Source organism: Diorhabda sublineata, chromosome 4, assembly GCF_026230105.1.
Source record: "Diorhabda sublineata isolate icDioSubl1.1 chromosome 4, icDioSubl1.1, whole genome shotgun sequence".
Classification (NCBI taxonomy): Eukaryota; Metazoa; Arthropoda; class Insecta; order Coleoptera; family Chrysomelidae; genus Diorhabda; species Diorhabda sublineata.
Window position 1 is genome coordinate 28,420,106 of NC_079477.1, and position 25,562 is coordinate 28,445,667.

Below are 25,562 nucleotides of genomic sequence, written 5' to 3' on the forward strand. Positions count from 1 at the left end.
AATTAAAAATTTGAATAATCCGTAATGATTGTGAGTGTGAGTGGACACCATTTAACGATTTTTAATTCTTGAAAACAAATAAATATTTATAAAGGCGAGACGAGTAGGTGTATGCATTTAGTTACATTTCTCTCTTTAGCAATAAAATTACGAGCTGTTTTGACGTTAATTGGTTTTTTATATAAAATCTATTAAACTATATCATTTTATTCAGTTCATTCTAAACCATGTCGATTTCTTTGGTCATTGTGGTTATTTTTGATTCAATTTAACACAAACAAACAATTCTTGATCCAATTTTGAGAATATTAACAATTTCCAATTTTGTTATTCATAGTATTAATGATAAGCATATGTATATGTCGTAGGTTAATAGACAAGTTGGGATTTTAATTAATATCCCAGGATAATAGGCAGTTGGCTAATGGCGCGCCCCGCATGCCTACTCTCCCGGAGTATTAGCTAAATGCCGGACAATAGATTATTCGTCGAAAAATGACCAAGCGCTTTCTATTCTCCTAGGATTTTAGCTAAAATTACCAATTTACCAAATATAAACTATCTGATTTTATATTACGAGGCGGACGTGGGGGCATATCGTTATCTTTCCATTTAAGGATCTACCGCGCTAGTTATCATCAAATGAAAGATTATTTACAACAACTTCTATAGAATAAAGTTGAAACATGAATATAGAAGCGCTGAGGGGATAAAGTACTCATTCCCACCCTAGAAAGGTACACTTCTGTTATACAATCCAAGCTCCTGATCTTACATACCGCGCCACCGGTAGCTAAACAAGAAAATTTACAATGAGCTGTTCTGTATTCCTGAACATAGGAGACTAGGATACAAGAAAATTGCCGACAACCTAGCCAAGCTTGGAGTCACTAAATCCAATCATATGGTTGTAGATAGATCAAAACCTTCATAGGTGAGACAAACCCTACAGACTACGAGACAGAAATATTGTAGCTAAAAAGAAGCAAAGGCTTTTGTAGGCCTTTATGTTACACGAAAACTTTGAATTTACCTTGGCCACCAAACAATAATATATCAATAGAAAAAATTGACTCATCAGGTTTCTTTGACACAAATATTTTTATAAAAAGTACAAAAATAAAAACACAAAAATATTTTGTAATGTACAATGAATAGTTATGATTTTCGTGAATGGCCTCTAGTAGGTTCCTCAAATAGTAATCTGCTAGCATTCCTGAACCTGTTTTGTATTAAGGAAATGTCCTAATGAAGTTTTTCGCAGCACCCAATTTCTTTGGGAAGAAATCCAAATGAGAGTGCAGAATGTGTCTTTTTAAATACATATTACGTCCCAAAGTCTTGTATGAAATTTCAAGCTCATTGATTAAGTTTTTGTAATTTTTCGCTTTATGGCGACTTTTTCCAGATCATTCAGCATCCTATGAAAGTTTGTATCCTTCATTAATGGACCAATAAATATTCCATCTGTAATTTTTGCCTCGCTGAGTTTGGGAAATTTCTCTTTCAGGTTTGAGGTTCCACTGCCATATTTAGGCATAGCTTTTACAAAATTTTTAATCAGGCCAAGCTTATATGCAATGGTGATAAAAGCATGTCGTCAGGATTCACTGAAGGATCATTTTTAACATTCTTCTGCCCTGGAGTAAGTGATCTACGCTTGGTCCGCTTGTGTAGTGACTTTTTCTGTCTCTGTTGTCCCATTCGCAAATGAAACAGCAATATTCTGTGTAACAAAGCTTCAGCACAAGCAAAAGAGCAATGACTTTAAAATATTCACAATTTTTCCAAATTTTTTAAAGAAGGAACTTCATTATCTCGTAATTATCTTTCATATTAGTTGTATAGCAACGCTGCTTTGAAGCTAGGTTTTGATGAGTCAATGAACAACCGCCATTGAATTCAAAATTCACTTCATATTCAGAATTCAATAAATTCATCACTACTACTAATGTTATTACAACATAGTAAATAATCTGATTTAGAAAAGTAATGTTTCATTTCATCGTCACGAAGTCGGAAATAAGAAGTTTTCGTACCAGGAGTAATAAATTCCAATCTTTTAATGTAGAATCCAAAAGCTCAGCTTGTTTTTTATATAAATTCAAATCACGTACTAAATCGTTAAAATCACTTTATACATGTTATACATACACTTTATATATGTTGAGATACCTTACTGGGTTGACTAAGAACAAATTCCGTATTAGAATCCCGACTTTCTGCTTGATTTGGATGCTTCGGCACTATGTAGAATTGGTCTGTTGACCGATGACAAGATTGGGTAATGCACAGTGTGTTTGGACTTGGTTGTGACTCCTTATCATACCTTATAATCACTTATATGATATTTGGTTTCGTCCAAATATAATTGGTATACTAAAAGGCAAAAGCTTAGATTCTTGTTTAGCCCAACCTAATAGGAGTCACACACACGATACACAACATTTATATGGGGCCCAGGATTTATCTTGGTGGCGCACAGGAAAACGAAAATAGTCTGATTAGCACTTTTCAATTAATGACGTAAATTTTCGACGCTGAGATGTAAAAGTTAATTCTCCACCCACATAACAAAAAATATCCGGGTTATTAGAACACTTTCGCGGCTTATTTATAATGTAACAAACGTAACTTAGTTATATGCAATCGTTGTACATTCGCCTAAATTAAGTAATTCAAACAAAAACAAGTAAATGAGGTCAGAAAAGAATATATAGTCGTCAAAAAAAACTGGATGTGACTAGAACAAAATAATATTTTTTTTTTTGATTGAAGATACATCAAAACAAAAATCATCCCAAAGTTTGTGTAACAAAAACAGTGTTTACCAGTGTTATCATAGATACAACACAAACAGGGCAGTCGATCTGGAAACCCGGTTTTGTAGATTGGAGGAGAAAATTACGATACACATCATCTGTAACTTCTCCAATTGTAGTCTAAGATGAGCTCGATCAAGGCGATTACTTTCACACGATTCATAATTACAAATCACTTCATTTAATCTCTGATTTGTATAAGAGACTGCTACTTTTCGTCGGCCTAAAGGTGTGGAATGTTATATGTCACGTCCGCTATATTTTAATGGTTTTAATACTTTGGAGGATGACGAACAGATAACGAAAGAGATCTGGTTAACGTAAGTTACATTCTTGTCAGCTGTCAATCAAGAGACTTACAGTGAATGGTATCGTAATTGCACTTGATATTATTTCAATGCTTACATTATAGTTTGAAAATATCGGCAATTCTAATACAGGAAGTTGCATAAGCATCTTGTGCAAAAAATCCTTTCAAGATTGCGCTGTTAATCGATGATTCTCAAAATATAACCTATTGTGTTTATAAAAGTCCTTTCTTTGTTATTACTATTTGACTCTTTGATAAAGCTTCTTAACTATGTAAATTTATTTATTGTACAGGGTGTCCAGAATTTACGAAAAACTTGAAAGCTCTGTGGAAGCTACCTATTCATTATTCAATACAACTGTAGTACATACTTGGTATTTTTGTATTAATAACGAGAAATATATTAACATAAAAAAAAGCCGTGAGCAGCAGAGCTCCATCACGAAAGTCGAATTTATCGTCGAATGAAGAATTTAACTAATACACAAACAAATCTTTCCATAAAATGAATTTCTTGGAAATGATATCAATTCTCAATCTTATTTCTTTATATGGAAAATTTGCTATTTCTCAATAATTTTTCATTTCACAAGTTAACTCTTTCTCTCGAATGAAAATTCATAATTTCAATATACCCGGTGGTCTCAAACCCTCTTGTTCAATTCCAATTGACAACAAAGAAAAAATTGTCATAATGAAAAGAAATTTCGAAAATGGGAAGTAAAAAAAATCACCCTAGCAACGATCATACTCGTATTATTCATTAAATAGGAGGCGGTCCAGTTCAACAATTACAACGATCAAAATGATTTCGGGCGTTTTGTGTTGGAAGAACTGAAGAAGAAAACTTTGAACTTTAGAAAGACAATTCTTCAACATCACCCCTACTTGCATGCGAAGGTCGAACCCTCTAGTTAAACTTTTTCTGGCCAAAAAAATAAGAAAATATAACAAATATGACCATAAAATGGAGAGGGATGGAGATGGAAAGTTTCGATCTTAGACAGGAAATCATCTCGCAACTAATTGAACCTACATGTGAAATTTCATTTTTCAGTCGCTTTTCGTTTGACTTGCAGAGGTGAGCAAAGGTCAAAAACCACTTTTTTGCACTGCGACCCCTCGAAATATTCATTTGTTTTCAACCAAACTCTAATAACATCAATCCGCCGCCAAAAAAGTCATGTATGCTAATTTTGAACCAAATCGGACCCATGGCAATTGCTCGAGAGACGAAATAAAAATTACGGCAATTACATGATAATTATTTTTTCAATAATATGAAGAAACGTATTTTCCAATTTATAAAAAAATTAGAAAATAATTCCTAAGGTCTTCTCACCTTTATAATTAGTTATTTTTAGTCATTTTTTTTTAAATTTTTGCTTCATAGTTATCTATATTTCCAATTTTTTTCTATAATTTCCTGCTGTCTAGGTAATGATACCCATATCTTTATTTAAAAATTATAAACTATATTATCTCCTTTGTTCGATTTTTTTATACTCCTATTGACTTAAAAGATACTCCCAAATTAATATATATTTTAATTTAATACATTAATTAGCACTACTTCTAATTAAAATATATTATTTTTTGTTATATCCTTTCACGTAGAAACTTTAAAAATAATCCCTGATGAAGTAATTATGCAAATTTATTTTGAAAAAGAAACGAATACAAACATGCACAAAGTGAATATATCAAACATTATTTTCAAAAATGTCGTGAGTTTCATGATTAAATTGTTGCTATTTTTGATAATTAATTTAATATGGCTTTCCTCTAGAAGTTTTATCAACCAGGATTTAGGAAGCTAGCGTAACATGATTTGTAAAATACAACAAAGAAAAATGAAACTACTACACTTACTGTTTACTGGAAATACTACTACAGTATTATTTGCCGATGACAAAGCAATGTTGGTAAACCACACAAACCCTTCTCTAGCAGCAGCATATCTACAACAACATCTAAACAAAATAAATGACTGGATGAAGTATCTGGGAAATGGGAATTAATGAATTAAAACCACTCCCAACCATCTTCACAAAATGTAGAGAAATCAAATATTACCGAAAACAGACCATGTAAAATACTAGAGAAAGGACTCGGACCCGGAAAACCTATATCATTACTATTGAGTTGACGACAAAGTGATTTCGGTTTTGTAGTATGAAATAAATCACTTTTTCAACAAAAAATAACTTTTAATCAATTATATATTTTTCATCTTGCTCAATGACATTTTGTCATCTTCCTTTTAGCTTCATGACTCCGCGCTCATAAATTTCTGGTGCGTATCAGCAAAAAACTGAACCAGGTCATCGTCATTTGTGAAAGTTTGACCATTTAAAGAATTCTCATCCAGTTTCACTAATTTTTTACAGCCAAAATTGAATTGATCGTTTTGTTTCTTGCAAGCAGCTCAAAAAACACAACAACACCTTTGTAATCCCACCAAACAAGCAGCATGAGCTTTTTTGTTGTTGTTCAGCTTTTCATGGGGTTTGTGCTGATCCATCGTGTTAGCTCCATGATCTTTTTCGAACTATATAACTGTACAGTACCGATTTTTCATCACCAATGATGAATCTTTTCAAGAAAGGATCGGCTCTGTTCCTTTTGAGGTGCATATCGCAAATGTTGTTTCTTTGTGTTGAATACATTTCTTTCAATTCGTGAGGTACCCAAATATCAAGCTTCTTAACTAGCCCAAGATATTTTAAGTGTTTTTCAATTGTTGTTAGCGATACATGTAGCCTCTTGGTCATCATCAACTTCAGTATGCCTAATAGAACGTTGCTCATTTTTGAGGGGAAAATCTCCAGACCGGAATTTTTTATACCAATTCTGACCCGTGCGCTCTGTTAAGCAAACAGCACCATAAAGTTCACATATTTCTATTCGAGCCGCTGCAGCTTTCTTTCCTTTAATTACGTAATTAAAAAAGGAAAATATGCCGAATATGTTCGTTCCTGCACTCCATTTAAAATTAACCCACAACTTATAGATTTAATAAAAATCACGCACTACTTGCTTCTAAAGTTACGTCAATGTGACCAGTATCACGTGACAAAAGACAAAGTACAGCACAAACATAAGTTATTCAAAAAATAAAGCAACGCTCTCAATCAGTACTTAGTACAAAGGTACTTAGTTTCCAACCTTATATATGAAAACAAGGCTCTCATAATTTCACAAGGGTGCTATGATCGGTTATCCAGCTTCGTCTGGTTTTTCTTGGAATGTGTTCCCTTTTTCGAGTTGTCACATGGATTAGGTAGCTCGGTTGGGATTCTAATGCATCCCTCCGCATTATTAGAGCTTCAAGGGCAAACACAACAATCAAAAGTTAAGTGAAAGGGTTTTGGGGAAAATTTTCCTCTCTATTTTAGTATATAAAGTTTTCGTAAGTTGATATTTTTTTGGTGGGTATCCTCGAGAGAATGAATTCTGTATATTTTGTTATTAATTCGTTCTAGAAAACTAGAAATTCGAAAGTAGTACTGATTCTCACTTATATTCAGTTAAATTTATCATGAAATTTTCGATAATTTTCAAGAGAAAGGCGCATTTCAATTAATAATTACACATTCTTGCATAATTTTTAATACGTTATAAAATTGCAATAAACTGATTTCCACACTTCACTATTCAAGTAAACAGACTAATTGACAGCTGACACTCGCCGTAAGGAATTAATTAGTACAAAATAAGTACTTTTATTAAAATAGTTAATTCAGTTATAACATTTATCAAATATAATCGAAAAAATCAAATTGGAGTGTATTTTATTAATCAGTTTTTGGGAGTATTTCGATTTTATAAAATGTATTCTGAAAATTGGGGCTCTGAAACGAGAAAAACCACTTAATTTCACATTCACACGTTTCAAATACTTCTAATTAAATTAAAACTTTGTGCTACGAAAGTTTTTCTCTATTAATACATCTTCAAAATCATAAAATCGACTTTCACGAAATTTCCAATCCCATTAAGATTTGTTTACAATGGTCATCGTTCCTAGAGAAAACACGGATAATGACAGATGCAACATTAACGGCTGTTTGAACAAGACTACGTCGTGTTAATGAGTTTACCACACCTTGTACGATTGATTTTATATATCTAATCAGGTAATATGTTTGTTGTTTTAACGGAGGTGTTGTTTTATTACTGTGTCCATAGTCAAATTATTAATCTCTTGCCTTCGGTGATTATTTTTTATGTACACGATTCACAGTGGTGTCTATAGACCGTCGTGGCATTATTATTGTAATAAAGATTACCGTTTTAAATAGAACCATTTACATTAAAGTGTTAATAATATTTTGATTCGCAACCTCTTCTACTATAGGTGGAAACATGGTATTTCTTCTTTCATTTGATTCCATCATTTACTTCCTGCTCATACCGTCTCCAGTCCAGTCCTCTCTTTTTAGGTTATTGGCTATTTGTGTATTCCATTTCCTTCTGAGTTTGCCTCTTCTTTTTGTTGGTTTCAAATTCCTATATCACCTTAACTGTTGATTGTGACGTTCCTTATTTCGTCTAGGTTCTTCGCTATTTATCTCAATATTTTCATTTCGCACGTTGTTATTTTTTTGCATCAATTTGTTGGTTAGCACCCAGGATTCGCAACCATAGATCAGCATTGGCAGTAGTACTGAGTCTAAAATACTATGTAGAAAACTGCATATGTGGATATTGTCTTATTTGTTCTATTGATTACCTCTTCGTCGATTCTTCCATCAGGTCTTACTATCGTCCCTAGATACTTTAGGTAGTTCACATTCTTCTTTTCCAGTTCTTGTTTTTGCATAGCGATTTTTTTTGTTTTGTTTCACTTCACTTCACTATTTTATTCTGTTTTGTAGCTCTTCTTTTATATTAGCGAATATTATAAGGTTTGATCCAACCTGCTGATCTGAACCGCTCTTGAAACGGTTATTGGAAGCATTTACAGTTATTTGTATTACTATTTCTATTACTATTAACCAGAAACGGTTGGAATGCACAAAGGACGGTTTTTTTATGGAACAAGCCCTTGATAGGTCGTCCGCATCGTTTATGTAGAGTGGTCAGTCTGTTTTCTTTCTCTCTGTGTTTTCTTCCCTTTTTTTGTTCACTTCTTTAGCTATTTTGTCAATGATTGAAAGGAACAATAACAGGCTTGTCTCCTCTGTCAGTTACAAAACGCTAACCTTAAAATTTCAACTGCAAGAGAGAGAATTTTATCAGCCGAGGACTTTATCGCTTACGTGAATCCCTAATTTGAAGAGAAAGACACAACTATTGTTTGGTAGGGCTAAAAAGGTTAGAACGTCGCTGGGAAAAATGTATGGATTTAAACGGAGAAATTATTATGGAAAGAAATATATTGTTTCCTTGTTAGCTCGGAACAATTTCAGACAACCCTCAAAGAATACATGGTATTATTAGTTACATGCGTTAATTTCTATTGCTGTCATGTTCGAACAATTTCCGTTGTTGCCGGAAATCAATATATATCTAGAAAGACAAATAGAATAGACAATAAAAAATAGGTACTTAACCGTATTCAACTATGATTTATCAATCTAATATGGTATACCGTATCTATCATACAGTTGATATCATGGTCGACATGACTAGATTCAACAAAAACTACGGAAGAAAAATGTTTTGCTCATTTTTTTATTTATTCAATAATCTATTGTTTGAACTATTCATTCATGTTGTTATTGAAATTTGCTCTAACTAGTACAATAATACGTAGGTCCTTGCTTTCCTTGACCTTGAATATATTATTTACTTCTATTTATTCTGTTGACAAAAAATATTGATCAATTAATTAATTTACGTGGAATTTGTTGAGTTAATGTGGGCAGTTCAATATTTTTAGTATAGATTATTTTATAAATAGTCCAGCAAACAACGGTAAAAATATGATCACCTCAAAATTCCATCAAGACGCATGGATTTGCGTTAAATTTTGGAATTAGGTTTTATTCACCCTTCACTTTAAAATCTACCCTATGCCAATATGTGCAAATTATTGTACCTCTTATAATCAAGATTTATTAAAATGGAAGTTAAAGCATGTAGAAATTTAAAAAAAAAATTTGTCGGATTAAAATAAAGCGCAATACCGGGTTTTTTCATTGATATTTCGAAAATATATTCTGTCTTTTTTCAAAGGAGAAAATAACTACTTTTCTGGCCTTCCTTTCCTCGACGAATATTGAATTACGTCGCCTCTGAAGAGCTTAATGTCAATCGACCTTTTTGTCTTCTGTCGATATTAACTACCCCAAAAGTCCCCAATTGCTGGGAGAGGTTTGTAACCACTTACTAGTTTCAAGGTTATTACGTCTCATCGAGAAGAACGAACGAAAGTTGTTATTCCACTCTGATGAGATAATAACGTCGAAACTAGTCAATGGTTACAAACCTCTTCTTGCAATTGCGAGCCATTTGAGTTGTTAATATCGACAAAAAGGTCGATTTACATCACGCTCTTCAGAGGAGGACGTCATAACTCTCTTATGTATCACAAATTCTTATAGTATCTTTTGAAAGGTTTTCAAAAAATATTCAATACATTATTTTCGAAAAATTGACCATTTTCCACTTATTCAATTTTTCAAAAGCTCACTAAATAAGCTCCAATAAAAATATTTTTTTATATCTACATTTAACCTTTTCACAGTTTTTTCGATAAAATCTAAAGATTGTGAGTTATTTCTGAAAAAAAGATATGCTTTTTGTGTAACAAAAAGTCAAAATTTCAATCACAAATAAATCAAAAAATATTAATTTTTGGGATAAACTCCATAGAACAATTTGTGCTTAGAATGTTTTTTCTATCGAATTCCACGGTTACTTAAACAAGAAAAATATCACCATCTAGTTGGGGTGGTATTCATCTCCAGAGTAAAAACACTTATCGGAACAGAATAGACTTTGTTTTTTTAAGGTATTTACTATATATTGATAAAATTTCAAGCAAATCGACGCATTTTGATGGAAACCTGAGGTAAAAACCGTTGTTCACTGGACTAAAAGGTGAAATTTACTTATAGTAAGTGTCACTGAACCGTGGGTGTCCGTTAAATGATCGCAAGTATTGAAAACTTGTCGGTGTATTATGTAAAAAGTATTTCCAATTGGGCAATACTCCGAAATCTGTGATTATATTTGTTTTTGGTTTACTTGAAATATCGATTGGTTGTATGATTTCAAATTACTGTAAATTGGAAGTTTTTCAAGTCATTGTTAAAAAATTTTCATCTTATTTTTGAGCTGTTTACCAACTCGTACCAAAATAAAAACATAAACTTCATATCCTTCTGCTAGAAAAATTCAACGGTATGTTGCACGTCGCTTCTTCTTTCGAAAATTCTTTAAGACGTGATGTGTCTTTGCCCGTCCCCAAAAAGCACGGCTCTTGTAAAGGAACAGCACACGGAAGTGGAAATTATGGATGCATCAATGAAAAGGATTGTGATTTGACAGATACTTCCAGTCCTTTTCAGAGGAATAACTCTAAAAGATGGTCGAAGAAATCGAATACTAGTAAAAATGCGAGTGAAAGTGAATCTTTAAATTCTTGTGTTGTTGAAAAGAGTTCCTTTCAAAGAACTTCGTCCATAAGATTATCTGCTAAGAAACACGAGAAAAAGAAGACTACAAGTATCAGCTCAGAGAATTTTAGCGAATCTGATTCGTTGGATTCTCTTGGTGACAAAACTAAAAGCTCAGATACCACAGATGAAGCCCCGAAAAAGAGCAACAATATTGTCAGCAGACTATTCAACAATGTAACCAAGTCATCCATTGCTAAAACAGCAAAAATGAGACAACTGGATATTTTCGACGTGGAAGACAGCAATTGGATCGGAGGATTAAGAAAAAATAACGACGATGGAATTGTTAAACAAAAAGTATGTTCAGAATACGACACCGCTTTCGATAGATCTAGAAACGGGTCTCTAATAAGAAAATCCATCGATTCAAATCACGAAATTAAACAAAATGGACATGCCGAAAACGGTATAAAGAAAGTAGAAACGGGACTTGTAAGGAAACCGTTAAGAAATAGCTTAAGAAAAAGCTTCAATAAAAAGACCTCAAAGTTGAAAACTATTGACGAAATCCTGATTATGAGCGCTAATAAAAAATCTCCAGGATATTTCGTAAAAGTGGATCCAAACGATTGTTTCAAGGATTACCAGGAATTGATCACAAATCATAAAATAGAGGTAAGTGTACTCAAAAATCGATGATATTGTAAAAATATTGATAAAGTTGTAATTGAAAATTATCATATCATGAATAATTAAAATTTTTAGGGCTAATCCCTTTGCTACTCCCCTAGCACATTTATATTAAAAAAAACCATATAAAAATGAAATTTTCAAACATTCTCTTCTTCCAATACGTCAGATAAATACGTTTACGTTATTAGAAATTTTATTGATGATTCTGTATTATTACATGAAATAATTCTAATCATAGGAAAAACAGAATAACTGCTTAGGGAATTAATCTTTTATCCTAACTAAAATGTTATCAGTATGCTTCGTTATTGACGCCTGTCGAAGCATCTAGACACAGCCGATGTTGGTTGTACGAACGCTCTACTTCAATAAAAAAAAATGTTTTGACTGTTGTTTACTACAAACTATATTTAGATGTATGTACGAATAAAGAGAAAGCTCTGTATTAAATAAAGACTGGAAAGAAGAACTGAGGAATACAATGAACGTAAAAAAACAATGACGCCTAAGGAGATGCAAGAGATTGTAATAAAGAGTTAAAAGAAATAACAAATAGAAAGGATAATAACTATTGATTCGGGAAGTAGTAATACAACATCTTATATTTCCCGTTTTACCTTTGTTTCTCTTCGTTATTCACTTTTTTTGTTTATTTCTTCTCTACTTCGAGCCTATTGAGAACATGGGAAAAGAATAATAGAAAGAATGATTTTAAGCAATCGAAAAATCATCCGGAGTGAGAATCGGTTACAAAACGCAAAGTTATTTTTAAAATATCATGCCCACGCTTTTATAATATTCACATTAATTTTTTTTACTTTTTTTGATTATTGCTAAAAGTGGGTTTTTCTAGTTTGTTTAAACCATAATTAAATTGTTTAAAATTGTGAACACAAATAAATGATTCATGGAAAGAAAGAAGTTTGAAATAAATAATTGCATCAAATAGATATTATAATGAAAAAGGCACGACATATTTCAAGATTTAATCACATTCACATTTTTAGAATAAATGATCTTAAAGTTTACTTCAAAATATAACGTGATTTCGACGTTTACATGTTCTGCCATCACTATTAACATTCTAATTATTTAATTTTTCTCAAAATCCACCGTTTTAGATAACTATTTGTTTTTAATTATTATTCTTCTTCTTTCCTTTCTAATATTTTGCTCCATCGTTTTCGGAGGCATCCTAAGTTTTTGGAACCTAATGGTGATTTGTTGGATGCAATTCTAACCATTTTTCTTTGGTCAATTCTATTGATATGCTCATTAATTTTTATATTCAAATGTATATCACTACGTTGTTCAAGGCACGATCTAATATTCTTCGAAAAGGTGTAGTTGTATTTACGTCACCTCGTAACAAATCATCATTATTCATCTATAATATGATTATTTTAGTTGCACAAGATTTTGAAGAATGTTTGTAATTTAATTTATGTTAATACCGGAGCGCACATTTTTATTATGTTATTCAAGATTGATAAACAGATAAACAAAAAAAAAATATATGAAGTGTGTATTAGTTTCACTGCTTGTGGCTACACGATTTAAGATAAAAGCTGATTAAACATTGGGAAAACATAATTTAAAAATAATAAAGAGAATATCTTGTCAGGGAATTATGATTATTCCTCAAGTCAATCATTCGCTCATAAAAATAAGTTTTAAGGAAATCGTCACAAAGTAATATCGTAATTTATTGTACGAGAAATACCTGGCCCGACCTAGAGATGGCGGTAGATAATTGCAAAATACCTCTGTATTAGAAAGTACACAATTCATACAGCATACGTTTCAAGGTTGGAGACACTACGTTGATAAGTATTTGTTTGACAGCCATCGATAGTGAACGTTTTCAGTGAATTTGTAAACATGGAAAACCCTTTGGCCAACCCATATAGGAAGATAAACTAGATTCTACTCTGGATGAGACTGCTCCTTCTTTATGAACAGTGAAATATTAGCCAACAGAGTTAAAACGAGGCGGTACGACCTACGAAAACCAGCAACGCAGTGGTCGACCAAATAAGGTGACGACTCCAGAAATGTTGAAGAAAATCCACAAATCGGTATTGGATGATCGTCGACTTAAAATGCGCGAGCTAGCAGACATAGTAGGAATTTCAAAAAGTGCGTTACATCGCATATTAATTGAAAATTTAGACATAAAAAAGCTGTACATATGATGAGTGCCTCGCTTGCTCACAATGAAACAAAAACAGTGTCGTGAAGATTTTTGTACCGAGTGTTTGGCACAGAAATATAGCCGAATTTTTGCGCTGTTTCATAACCATGAATGAAATATGTCTCCATCACTTCAATCCCGAATCAAAAGCACAATCAAAACAATGAACTGAAAAGGGAGAACCGACTCCAAAGAAGGCTAAGACCGTTCCATCTGCAGGCAAGGTCATGGCATCGGCATTTGGCTAAGAAGAAAGTGTCGTTTCATCAAGGCAATGCACCAGCTCACACATTCGTTATTGCAATGGCCAAAATTATTGAAATAAAGTTTGAATTGCTACTCCATGCACCCTATTCGTCAGATATAGCCCTTTCAGATTATTTTCTGTTTCCAGACTTGAAGAATTGACTCTGTAGTAAAAGATTTTTCAATAATGAAGATGTGATGTCGGCATTTTGAGAAACCTGATGATTGTTATTGTAAAAAGGTTATCGAACTTATTGAACATCGCTGTGAAAAGTCTATGGAGCTAATAATGAAAAATAAATATTTTTTTTCCAAAATTATGTTTTTTTTTTGTTGCGCCAGGTACTTTCTGGGACCATCCTCGTAAGAGATAGGCATAACAAGGTGTAACGAGTTAGTACTTAGTACCTGGATGACAGAGCTTCGCTACGAATTACATACTGATGAAATATGAATAATATTTTTCGATCTTGCCGAGATAATAATAAAAATATTTAAATAAAAATTAGTTTTAAATTTTTGTCATCGCAGCTTTAATTTGGAAGATAAACTTGTAACGTAGCTAGTCGCTTAGCATGCCATGCACGAAGACCGAATTTAATTCAAGTCAACCTCCCTCCCCCTTGGGGGACAGTCATGCATCCTGTTGCCCTTTTTATGAGTTAAGGGTTATCGTTGGCATATGCACTTCTTTGCTAGATTGCACGGATTGTTCACCAGTAACACTTTTCGCCTTTATTAAGTGAAGTCACAGATTTGTTACCATGAGTCTCACACCAATGCATAGTCCTTTTGATACATCTAAATTACAACATTTTTTAATCAATTTTAATTCGTGTGGTGGCAAGTCCGAAATGCTGGCACTATTGAGAAAGTCTTTGTAAATTGAACTGTTCCTTCAGGACGATCTTTCATTGAGCCATAGCTGTGGTAGATTTTGTACTCTCCGGGAAGTTTGGCAACTATATCATTATAAATTTTTTCAATATCTTTGTTATGAAGCGCGAGTATTGCTCGGTCATCCATCCTCTCATAATTATTATTGTATAATCAGCTACAAAATATTTTATCAATAATATTGATGCTTGAAATGATATTCTGTGGTAATTCAATTTCTTCCATAGTATTAAGGATCAGTTCGCTGTTGCCTAATTATAGTAAATTATCAGAAAATTGTTGTTGCTCTATATCAACGCGCATATTTTCTTCTAGATTAAAAGTCTTAAAAATGGACCATAAGGAGCATCTCATGATAGATCTGATAATTAACTAACTTTTATAAGCACGTGGCTGTACAGCCAGGGAATGGTGAAAATCTCCTCCTAATACGATTTATTTTCCACCGAAAGGGAAATTTAAGATTGGGACTACCCAAACTCCACATCTATCTTGTTATTTTACTTCCAATTATTTGATTTTTCTTCCAATAAAAAAAGTTGATGTTTAAGTTGATTATCGAAAACCTGAATCTAAATTTCGAAATTTTTTTACGATACCGTATAAATTATAGCCAAGTAATGACTTAAAGATTCGTTTCATTCAATAAAATATTGCATTAATTAATTCTAATAGCGTCTATATTTTTACATATTTAATCCGTTGTCCATTTAAGTATGTGATATTAGTATATCTTCCAACACATTATTTATTTAATTTGAAGTGTCATGTTACGTATCGGCACTCAATTCATCTAGCAATCTCTCTTTTACTGACCTCAATTATCCAATTTTTAATCTGTGCAAGGCAATTAATGTCTTCTACTTCTACTCAATGGTGAAAACATTGTTTCTTACTCATCATATTTCATTATATTAAAGAATTAAGTCCTAAAGTTTTATACGTAAATATTTCAAAGGCCTTGTGTCTACCGCCGCCAAATTTGTGGAAAGAGCCTTCACCATATTTTAAAGTTGTTGCAAAATATTAAAGTTTTTATTGTGTATGTGTATAATTCACGAAAATGAAAGGTTTTGATACAATTTATACCATGTGAACAAATTTGACATGCTCCCCGAAACAGATTTGGAGTTTCCAAAAGAAGAAGAATTCACACAGATCCAAAACTGGCTGAAAGATGATTCTTGTTTCGTATTTGACCAAAAAATTAGTCACAATCATACTAGAATGTAACACGCGTTATAGTGATGAAATTCCCATAGTCTGCTCACAAGTCTACGATGAATTGCTTCACGTGATCACTTCAAAATGAACAAGTAGTTCTCCTTATTGATCACACTGCGGTAATCGAAGAAAATTATGAACATCATCTCGATTTGGACGTCCCATATTGTATCTGAAAAGATTCAGGACATTGATGCACTTCATATCCAAAACATTAACTAAAATATGTTGAGAGATGTTAACGGTCTCTGCTCTATCTTGAGTACCAGCATGACGGTTTTCGAACACCTTTTCCTCAATTATTTTGATGTTACCGTCGTCAACAGAGATGAATGGGCGACTGACATGAGGCAAGTTTTAGACGAATTTCTTCGAATGCTTTGTGTCACTCAAAAACTTGTGTTCGCTGAAATAGTGGAGCGGCTGGAGCCTAATTTTTTACATAGTATGCAACTATGCTCACCAGTCATGGTACTGGTACATGTTTCATCTATTCTTTGAAACCTATAATTAATAAAAAGGAACAAAATTTATCGCGTCTTATCCATTTTTATACTTTTTATTCAATTCTATAATATCAAGTTTTTCTATCAAATATAAATCAAACGAAAAAATGAAAAATTAGCAACAAATAGCAAATTTTCATGAAATCACACAACTTTCAATTATAAACATAAACATATACAGGATACGTATCATTTATAACTAAACTATCCAGAAGACATCCGTTTAGTTGCACGTTGCAGCTGCCGCTGCCACCGCCACCCCTTCAACCTTTCCTCTTTCCTTTCCATTCACGTTTTACTCCTTGTCCAAAGTTTCTACGATCCTTCATAATCACAGTTATCTCCAAAAGATGATTTTCTATACCTATTCGAGTCAAATTCGACGTATACATAAAAAAATGCTATTTGAAGTTAAATTATATGCTGGAATATTAATTTTCTAACATTTTCAATTGAATAATCGAAAAATTGAAGGCCCATTTATAGTTTAAAAAAGAAAATGCCTCTTTAACCAAAAAAACTCATTGATTGTAACAATTGTCCGAGGACCAAACCCTTGGGCACTCCACTAAAACTAGACTTCCCAAGTTACTGCCTCCCGCTAGTTCTATCTTCCCTACCCTCATGCAAAGAATACAAAAAGAAATTTATGAATCATAACAAATCTACTCAGGATAAGCAGATATTTTGATCGATTTATTACATTGTCGTCAGTCGTTAACAAGTGTTCAAAGTAGGGCAAAAACGAAGCTGAAAAGTTACAAATATACAGGTGAAACTAATAAAAACGTATTGAAAAAGGTGTTATGGATTCAATTTAAGCACGATTTAAATCCACCATTTCGAGTAAAATTTAATCAAACCATGTTTTCTACGTATTTAAATATGGATGTATTTTTATTTCAGGCTAAAACCGAGGAACATTTAGCGAACGAAAAATTATGGTTAGAAACAGAAAAATTGTGGTTAATGCACAGGGGTGGATTTGCTGCTTCAAGAAGAGAAATCGACGCCGATCAAGAACCTGGAAAAGTAAAATTAAGGCTAGAGGCTACTGGAGAATTATTATCTGTCGATGAAGATGACGTTGAAAAAGTAAATTTTAAAATTATTTCGGAAATAATTGAACATTTAGAAAATAAATATCAATTTTTTATCAAAAAACATAAAATATATGTTTCATTGATATAAATTTGTAGTGAAACAAATAATAGTGTTTTACTATGATGAACTACGTTTTATGTAAAAGGAGCTGTAAACAGTACTCCAAAGTATTTCGTACTGAACACACTGTTTATTACCAATACTCACATATACACTGTCTCATATTTACAAACCTTCCATTAATCGCTGATTAATACCCGACTCGAAGGACCAAACATTGTATGGATATGGTAATATGAAAAAACGCGTTCAGTACAAAATAACATACGACTTTCTACTTCTTTATCATAATTCATTAATAAGAAACAATTGCTAATTATTTCATATCTACCTTATGACATCTAGTGATACATTAGACACTCTGTAAGGTTAATTAAAAAATTGCCATGAATAGTATCAATACCAGAAAATCTCGAACTAGTTTTATCAAGAATTCCAAAATGAACACATGCCCTAGGTATTCACGGCCATATTACCTTGAAAATTGATTTATAAATGGTGTACGAGGTATATCTAAAATGTAAGTTCCATTTATATTTCTATCAGTGGCAACGCTGCGGTCGCAGTTCCGATTATCCGCGGGGACGTACTTAAACTCGAGCAGAAGAAATGTACGCCAGTTTCAGATTGCTAATGCCGACATGTTCTTTGTTTTGCTTCTTTATGATGTCAGCCTTAATTGAAAATGCCACCGCTTGTGGAATCAAATCTGTGATTCCTTCTTTAAATGGAAAAAATAGTTAAACCAAGTGAAATGTATGGGAAAATGAGTGATACAATGATTAGAAGATCCACTTCACGCGATCTCGTGCACGAGAAAGCCTGTTTTTAGTTACTGATAATCTAATTCACGCATTAAAAGTTTAAAATTAGTGCACTTGCTATGGAATTCCTGCAAATGCCATGATCACTAATACATGAAATTGTTATTGAAAACTTTGCTCACGTTGGGTACCCAACATTCTTACTGAACAACACAAAAAACAACGTATGGGCAGTGCACTCCCATTTTTAACAAGCTATAATAAAGAAAATGATCATTTTCTTTCTCGGATATTCACGGGTGATGAAATTAATGGAATGTATAGTCACTTATCGAACGAAAATTAAACCTAAGAAAGTCTAAAATTCATGTGCTCTATTTTTTGTTGATGGATTTATAATCACTTGCTCAAACAATCAATGCACATGATATCTGCGTGACCATTAAGAAATTGCGTCGCGCAATACAGAATAATATTTGATCATCCTCCGTACGGCTCGGACCTAGAACTTAGCGACTTTTATCTTTTCTTACACCTAAAATATTTCCTTGGTGGTCAACACTTCAATGATGATGACGAGCTGAAAAGAACCTCCTATGAAGAAGACATAAAAAAAACTTGTGTCTACCAAATTTCGAAAGCTATGTAAAAAATTAGTTGAATAGTTGTAGATTTGGGTACAATAAATATTTTTTCTGTATCTGTTCACATTGGTGGATATACCTCGAATATAATTCTACTTTGCCTTAAATATTTAGAATATTTTGTTGTTTATATATAAATAAAAGGAATTCTAACCACAGGCTAATCCACCTCAATTCGATCGAGCTGAGGATTTAGCATCGTTACGACACCTGAACGAATCAAGCGTGTTACACACGTTAAGGCAACGTTACGCTACGAACCTCATCCATACTTACGCCGGATGCAGCACCATGTTAGTTATCAACCCGATGGCGCCTCTTGCTATATACTCTGAAAAGGTAAACCTTTAATTTACAATTACCGTGCCATTGCAATAATATTATGAATATATGATATATTTATGTTTTATAATCACCATATTCAAGGTGTCGTCTTTAAAATGATTATATCGATTGTCCTCTCTAAAAAAATGTTAATAATTCGTTTATAAACGTCATTTTTTGTAAAAAATGCTCTATTACTAGCGTTTTGTTCGTCCTTTTGTCCGTTCGTCTCTCTGTAGCAGCAATATCTCCTCACAGCTTGTAGCGAGTTCGAGATTTTGGCATTCAATTCCTGTACAGTTGTAGATGTGTCGATACTAAAGAGCATTATTAGGAAAAAATTTATGGAAACAACCAAAATGTGTTTTCCAATACAAGATATTTTTAACACTGTTTGAGTACAATCCAAAAGAAGTTTCTGCTTCGTTTCGTGACAATCGAAGAAAAATGAATCCTATGGTATACTCCACAGATTAAACAAACAGTGGATTTCATAACGTGCTCCAAAGAAGACGAGTACTCCTCTAACGGTCTAAAAGATGGTGATCATCGTTTATCCGACATTAACAAAGTGTGATCTCCAACAACTACATGAAGAAGAGAGAAACGGTCACACGGCTGTACTATGCCAAGTTCCGATTGAATAAAAAATGGTTCCATTTAGCAAAGAGAAAATTGATATTCCACCATGATACGTACCGACTCCAACCACCACTCTTAATACGACAAAATTGTGGCTACAAACTACTACCCCAACCACCTTATTCTTCAGATTTGGACCCGTGCAATTTATTTTTGCTCTCAAACTTGGAAAATCATGCTCCTGGTAGTAATATGAGTCACCGCTAACGAAAAAATGTATTCTTGAGACGGATTAAAGAAGCTGAAGCTTTGTAAAGTCAAGTCTATTGTACCGAAAATTTACTATATTAAAAAATATATCCCCAAATTTTGAAAAAAAAAAATTATAGGCTAAGTACTTATCGTACCACCCTTGTATGTTCGTCCGTTGTTTAATCCAGATTAGGTTCACAGTAGTTATTATTAATTTCTTATTTCTTAGACCTTTTATATATGTTTATTCTTCTAATGTTCTCGATTTTAGGTCTCTTCTGTTCTAAAATTAGTTTTTTTTACTAATTTTTGAAATTTATTATAAATTTAATTATGGCTAAAAATTATTTTCCGACATACTTGACTCCACGTACAAGTTATTTGAAAACATTTTTCAGGTGGTTTCCCTCTTCAAAGGGTGTAAAACAGAAGACATGCCACCTCACATCTACTCCATGGCTCAATCTTCATACCACGCGATGTTATCTACGAGACGTGACCAAAGTATTGTTTTTATGGGTAGATCCGGTTCGGGAAAAACAACGAATTTCCGTCACTGCGTACAGTATCTAGTTACGGCAGCGGGGTGCGTTAATAAAGTTTTACCTTTGGAAAAACTAAGCGCTCTTTGGACTGTTTTGGAGAGCTTCGGAAATTGCAAAACCGTAATGAACACGAATGCGACGAGGTTAGTATCTAATCAAATCAATCTCAAAGATATCTACAGCTATAAAACGTTTTTCAAATTTTAGGTTCACTCAAATATTCAGTTTAGATTTCGATCAAAGTGGCGTGATAGCTTCGGCGAGTCTTCAAGTTCTGATGTTAGAAAAAGTACGAATAGCAAAGAAAATAGAACATGAAACGACGTTTCACATAATGCAACGTTTGCTTTCTGGAATCGAAGGCAACCTTAGAAAAGATCTATTTCTTGATAACCTTACTGGAAACGAGAACAATCCATTCATTACGTTATTACAAAAACACGAAGATAAGCAACGAGCGCAGATGGAGTTTGTCAAAGTTTGTAACGCCCTAAACGTTTTGGGAGTAACCGAAAACGAACAGAAATTATTATTTTCTGTTTTGGCTGCCATTTTTCATTTGGGCTGTGCGGGAGCTGTTAAAGGTAAATATCATTAAAATTTACCTTAAATTGATCCCTTTAGCTTATGTCTTATGAAGACTCGAAAAAGATACACCATGCAGCACTATTTACATATATAACAGGTGCAAAAAAATTGAAAATTCACAATGCCTTACCCCTAAAATATATGGTTTACCATAACTGCACAAACCTGACATTCCCCTTCGACCGATTCTCTCAAGTAGTCGAAACTCCTCTTACCCCATTTTCTGATTATTTGAAAAAAAATTTATAAAAGTTATAGAATATAGAATACAAACAAATTGATGGTTGTGCTATGGGGGCTTACATTTCAAGTGTTATATCATAATTAGTAATGGAAGATCTTGAGGAAACGGTCCTAAGCAAACTTGATATAAATATTCCATTCTTTTTCCGATATGTAGATGTACTGCCGTACCAAAGAATCAAATTGAAAATATAAATAAAACATTCAATTCTTATCATGAAAAACTTCAATTTACAATCAAGGGTGGGGCAAAATAACAGAATCAATTTTCTAATTGTCACATTATATCAAATTAATAATAACATAAGAACAGAATAATACATGAAAATAAACTTGGTCCTCAAGATATTTAAACTTCAATTCTTGTCATCCTATGTCACAAAAAAGATTAGTGATAATAAGTTTGGCTGATAGATCTATCCACATCTTGAACTTAGATGCTTAGCTATTCAAAAAGCAAAAATTGCATTTAAAGAAAATAATTATCCAAAAAGGTTCTGTGACTTATGGAAATACGCGGAGATTCAGATATAGAGACTGTTTTAGAAATGGTGGTCAACCTATGTTTATCTGAATGTTGAACTAGAGCTACTTTATCGGGGCCTTGGTTCACCGAGTCGGTTTCAGAATCATAAGAATAAGAATAAATCTGTAAGCGTCGTGCTGGTTAATAAATTGGTCCCGTTAACAATATTTGATAAATTAGTTAGTGAAATTAACAAATATCTAATGATAATCCTATACCAAATAGGACGATACTTAATAAGGCTTGTGGTCACTAACAAGGCCTACCATGCATAAATAAAGCCTAATGCCTCATTACACGTCACAGTCGTTTTATATTTACAAATTAATAATTAATAAGCCTGCAGACAATATTTTATTTCAAACTAAATAAAACAGTTTTGCAAAAAATCAATATTTAAAAAGTTATCGTCAATATAATAAGAAATTGACGTTTTTTCTCACTTTATCCGTCATCACTTGGTTCCTACATGACGTAGAAATATTTTAAGCAGCTCATTTTAACGTTAAAGTTTGAGCTTCAAAATGAGATGTGGTAGACCTTTTAAATATTATTTCTTAAAAAGTAACAGAAGTTTGAATGTACATAAGTGTTTATAAGTGTTTTAAGGGTATATAAATTTAAAAAAAAACGAGATTCACTTTATAGTAGCTTAAAGTGCTAATCAATACGAACATTTTGACCACCTCCAATTAGGTTTTCAACCCTTAGTTGTAAAACAAACTACGCGAGGCTAAAGTGCGCGCCCGCGATTACTTTACAGTAACTTAATTGAAGTTAATTATTTCATTGTTTTATCGTACATTGATACAAAAGACTCTTAATAGATAGATTAAAACTAGGATATACTCAAAAAATCATGATTATACTGTGGTAATTAACAGTATATATAACAGAACATTATTGCTGAGTATTTGAAAATGTTTTATAGCTGGAAACAACAATCGATACCAATTTGCTAACCCCCAAAGTGCCCAAAGAGCTGCTAACCTATTAGGTACAACTGTAGAAGAATTATCAAGGGTAATGTTCGGCTTAGCATCGGGTGGAATGTGTACACCTAACGCCCCAAGAGCTCCATTTCGAACACCTTCTCCTACCGATAAAGGTTTAGATAGAGAAGCTGTTGGTCTAGAAGCCGTCGAGGGTGTCATCATTGGACTCTACGCGGAAGTTTTTAATTGTGTGGCTTCGCTAATTAATAGGTGAGTTAAATTTTAAAACTAAATGTTTACCAAACAATTATCAATTTCTTTGAACCTTTTTTCAAAAATTTTTGAACGATGAACAAGGAACAATTAAATTATTAAACACTATTTTTATTATTTTCATAATATGGAAATGAGATTCATATTCATTATTACAATTTATTATATATTATTTTTTAAACAATAAGCACATAAACTAAATTAATAGATTAGAAATTTTCAAATATAAAGTTATAAACAAAAAGGTAGTCTGTATTAATGTCTACCACAAAGGTTTTTTTTTTTAATTTTCATCTAGACTCCCACTATTTATTACTTATTACTTCACATTCAACCTACCAGATTCTAAAAGGAGTTGTTCCTGATCTACTAAGATACTAATTCAACTGCACAATAATAAAAAAATAAAAAAGAACTACCTGTAAAAAAAGAAGAGAACAATAAAAAATAAAAAAGAACTACCTGTAAAAAAAGAAGAACAATAATAAAGAACTACTAGCGAAAAAATGAAAAAAACAATGAAAAAACAAAAAGAAATTATAAGTAAAAAAAGAGCAGAACAATAAAGAATCAGAAGTAAAAAAAGGAAAAGACTAATAAAAAAGAATTACAAGTTAATAAAAGAACATTAAAAATAACAACGAACTACCATTAAAGAAAGGAAAAGAAGAATGAAAAATAAAAAAGAACTTCAAGTAAAAAAAGGAGAAAAACAAAAAAAGAATTACAAGTAAAAAAGGAGAAAATAAAAAAAGAATTACAAGTAAAAAAATAGAAGAGAACAATAAAAAAATAAAAAAACTACATGTAGAAAAGAAAAAGACCTATAAAAATAGAAAAGAATTGCAAGTGAAAAAAAGTAAGAAAAGAAGATAACCCTAAAAAAGAACTACCTCTAAAAAAGGAAAACTACATAAAAAAAAAGAATTACAAGTGAAAAAAAGAAGAGAACTATAAAAAATGGAAAAGACCTAACTGTAAAAAAAGAAAAGAACCATAAGAAAGAACCAGAACTGAGACTATCTATAGAAAAAGAAAAGAAAAATGAAAAAGAACTACCAGAAAAAAAGGAAGAGAAGAATAAAAAATAATATAGAAATTCAAGTAAAAAAAGGAGAAGAATAATAAAAATTAAAAAAAAACTACCAGTAAAAAAGGAAAAGAACAACAATCTTGTAATCATGTATGTCATTAAGTTCTATAAAAGATAGCTCTATTTGGTTTGTCCCATTAATGTTTTAAAAGTGGTGCAATGAAAAAACTTGATTATCATGCAGCAGTGCAATCTGGGAAGGTGTACCACCAAAACAAAATCACGAACGATCTTTAAGAGTCAGAACGTTGCGATTGAATCATCAAAATAATTTTAAACTATTTGCTCATTATTTTAAACCAATCTTTATTTATCATATTGCTTGAATCTATGGTATCATGAATGGATTTCCTAAAATAAGATTTGAAAATAATAAACCCTCTTTAATTTTAGATCAATATCAGCATCAACATATACAGTGTCTTCCATTCTTCTAGTGGATACGCCAGGTTTTCAAAATCCGGCCACATGCGGACGCCAAGTTGGAGCTTCCTTTGAAGATCTTTGTCACAATTATCTCCAAGAAAGAATCCAATTATTGTTCCACCATACCAATTTAGTAGCCCCGAAAGATAGATACCTACAAGAAAATATCGAATTCACTTTTGATGAAAATGAAAACGAAAATTTTATCAATCCCACACCGTTGGTTAACTTATTGGACAAGACAGCTCAGAATAGTATGATCCGAACTTCTCAGACTGATTTACATGAAGGTTAGTATATTTGAATATGATTTTTATACGACTCATTCAATAGAAATGTTAACGTTTTATATTAACTATAATGTAATTAATGTAATGTTTTTCTTATTTATATTATTTCTATTCATGAGGTCAATTAATAAACATTGTCTATTACGTTCTTAATTTTTTTAACTATACACTATACTTAACTCCTCACTTATAATAATTCACTTATCACTATCACTTTACTAATTCAAATAATTGATTTAAATTACTTTGCTAATTCGTTCTGTTCATTACGACTATTTATTAAAACTGAACTTAACTGTGCTACATAAACTCCTTATATATCCAAAATTAATTCTCAAAATATCTAGAAAAATAAAGAAACAAAACAAATAAATAAATAGACCTTCTTAGAAATTATTTAAAAGAAACAATGTAAATAAACCGCTGGCTATAAAAAACTTGTATAAAATT

At 32.2% G+C, this 25,562-nt stretch overlaps 1 protein-coding gene across 2 annotated transcripts in view; it reads left to right on the forward strand.

The window, feature by feature from the left end:
• Positions 1–25,562, forward strand: part of LOC130442393 (unconventional myosin-XVIIIa) — a 185,739-nt gene that overhangs the window by 81,906 nt on the left and 78,271 nt on the right. The window contains exons 2-8 of one of the 2 annotated variants that reach the window (XM_056776461.1): positions 10,474–11,378; positions 17,370–17,558; positions 19,195–19,374; positions 20,592–20,881; positions 20,946–21,322; positions 23,027–23,300; positions 24,790–25,112. In XM_056776461.1, coding sequence (XP_056632439.1) covers positions 10,488–11,378; positions 17,370–17,558; positions 19,195–19,374; positions 20,592–20,881; positions 20,946–21,322; positions 23,027–23,300; positions 24,790–25,112 — 2,524 coding nt within the window. In that variant the 5' untranslated portion in view covers positions 10,474–10,487. The remainder of the gene's footprint in view (positions 1–10,473; positions 11,379–17,369; positions 17,559–19,194; positions 19,375–20,591; positions 20,882–20,945; positions 21,323–23,026; positions 23,301–24,789; positions 25,113–25,562) is intronic. The other variant, XM_056776460.1, reaches the window with a different exon arrangement.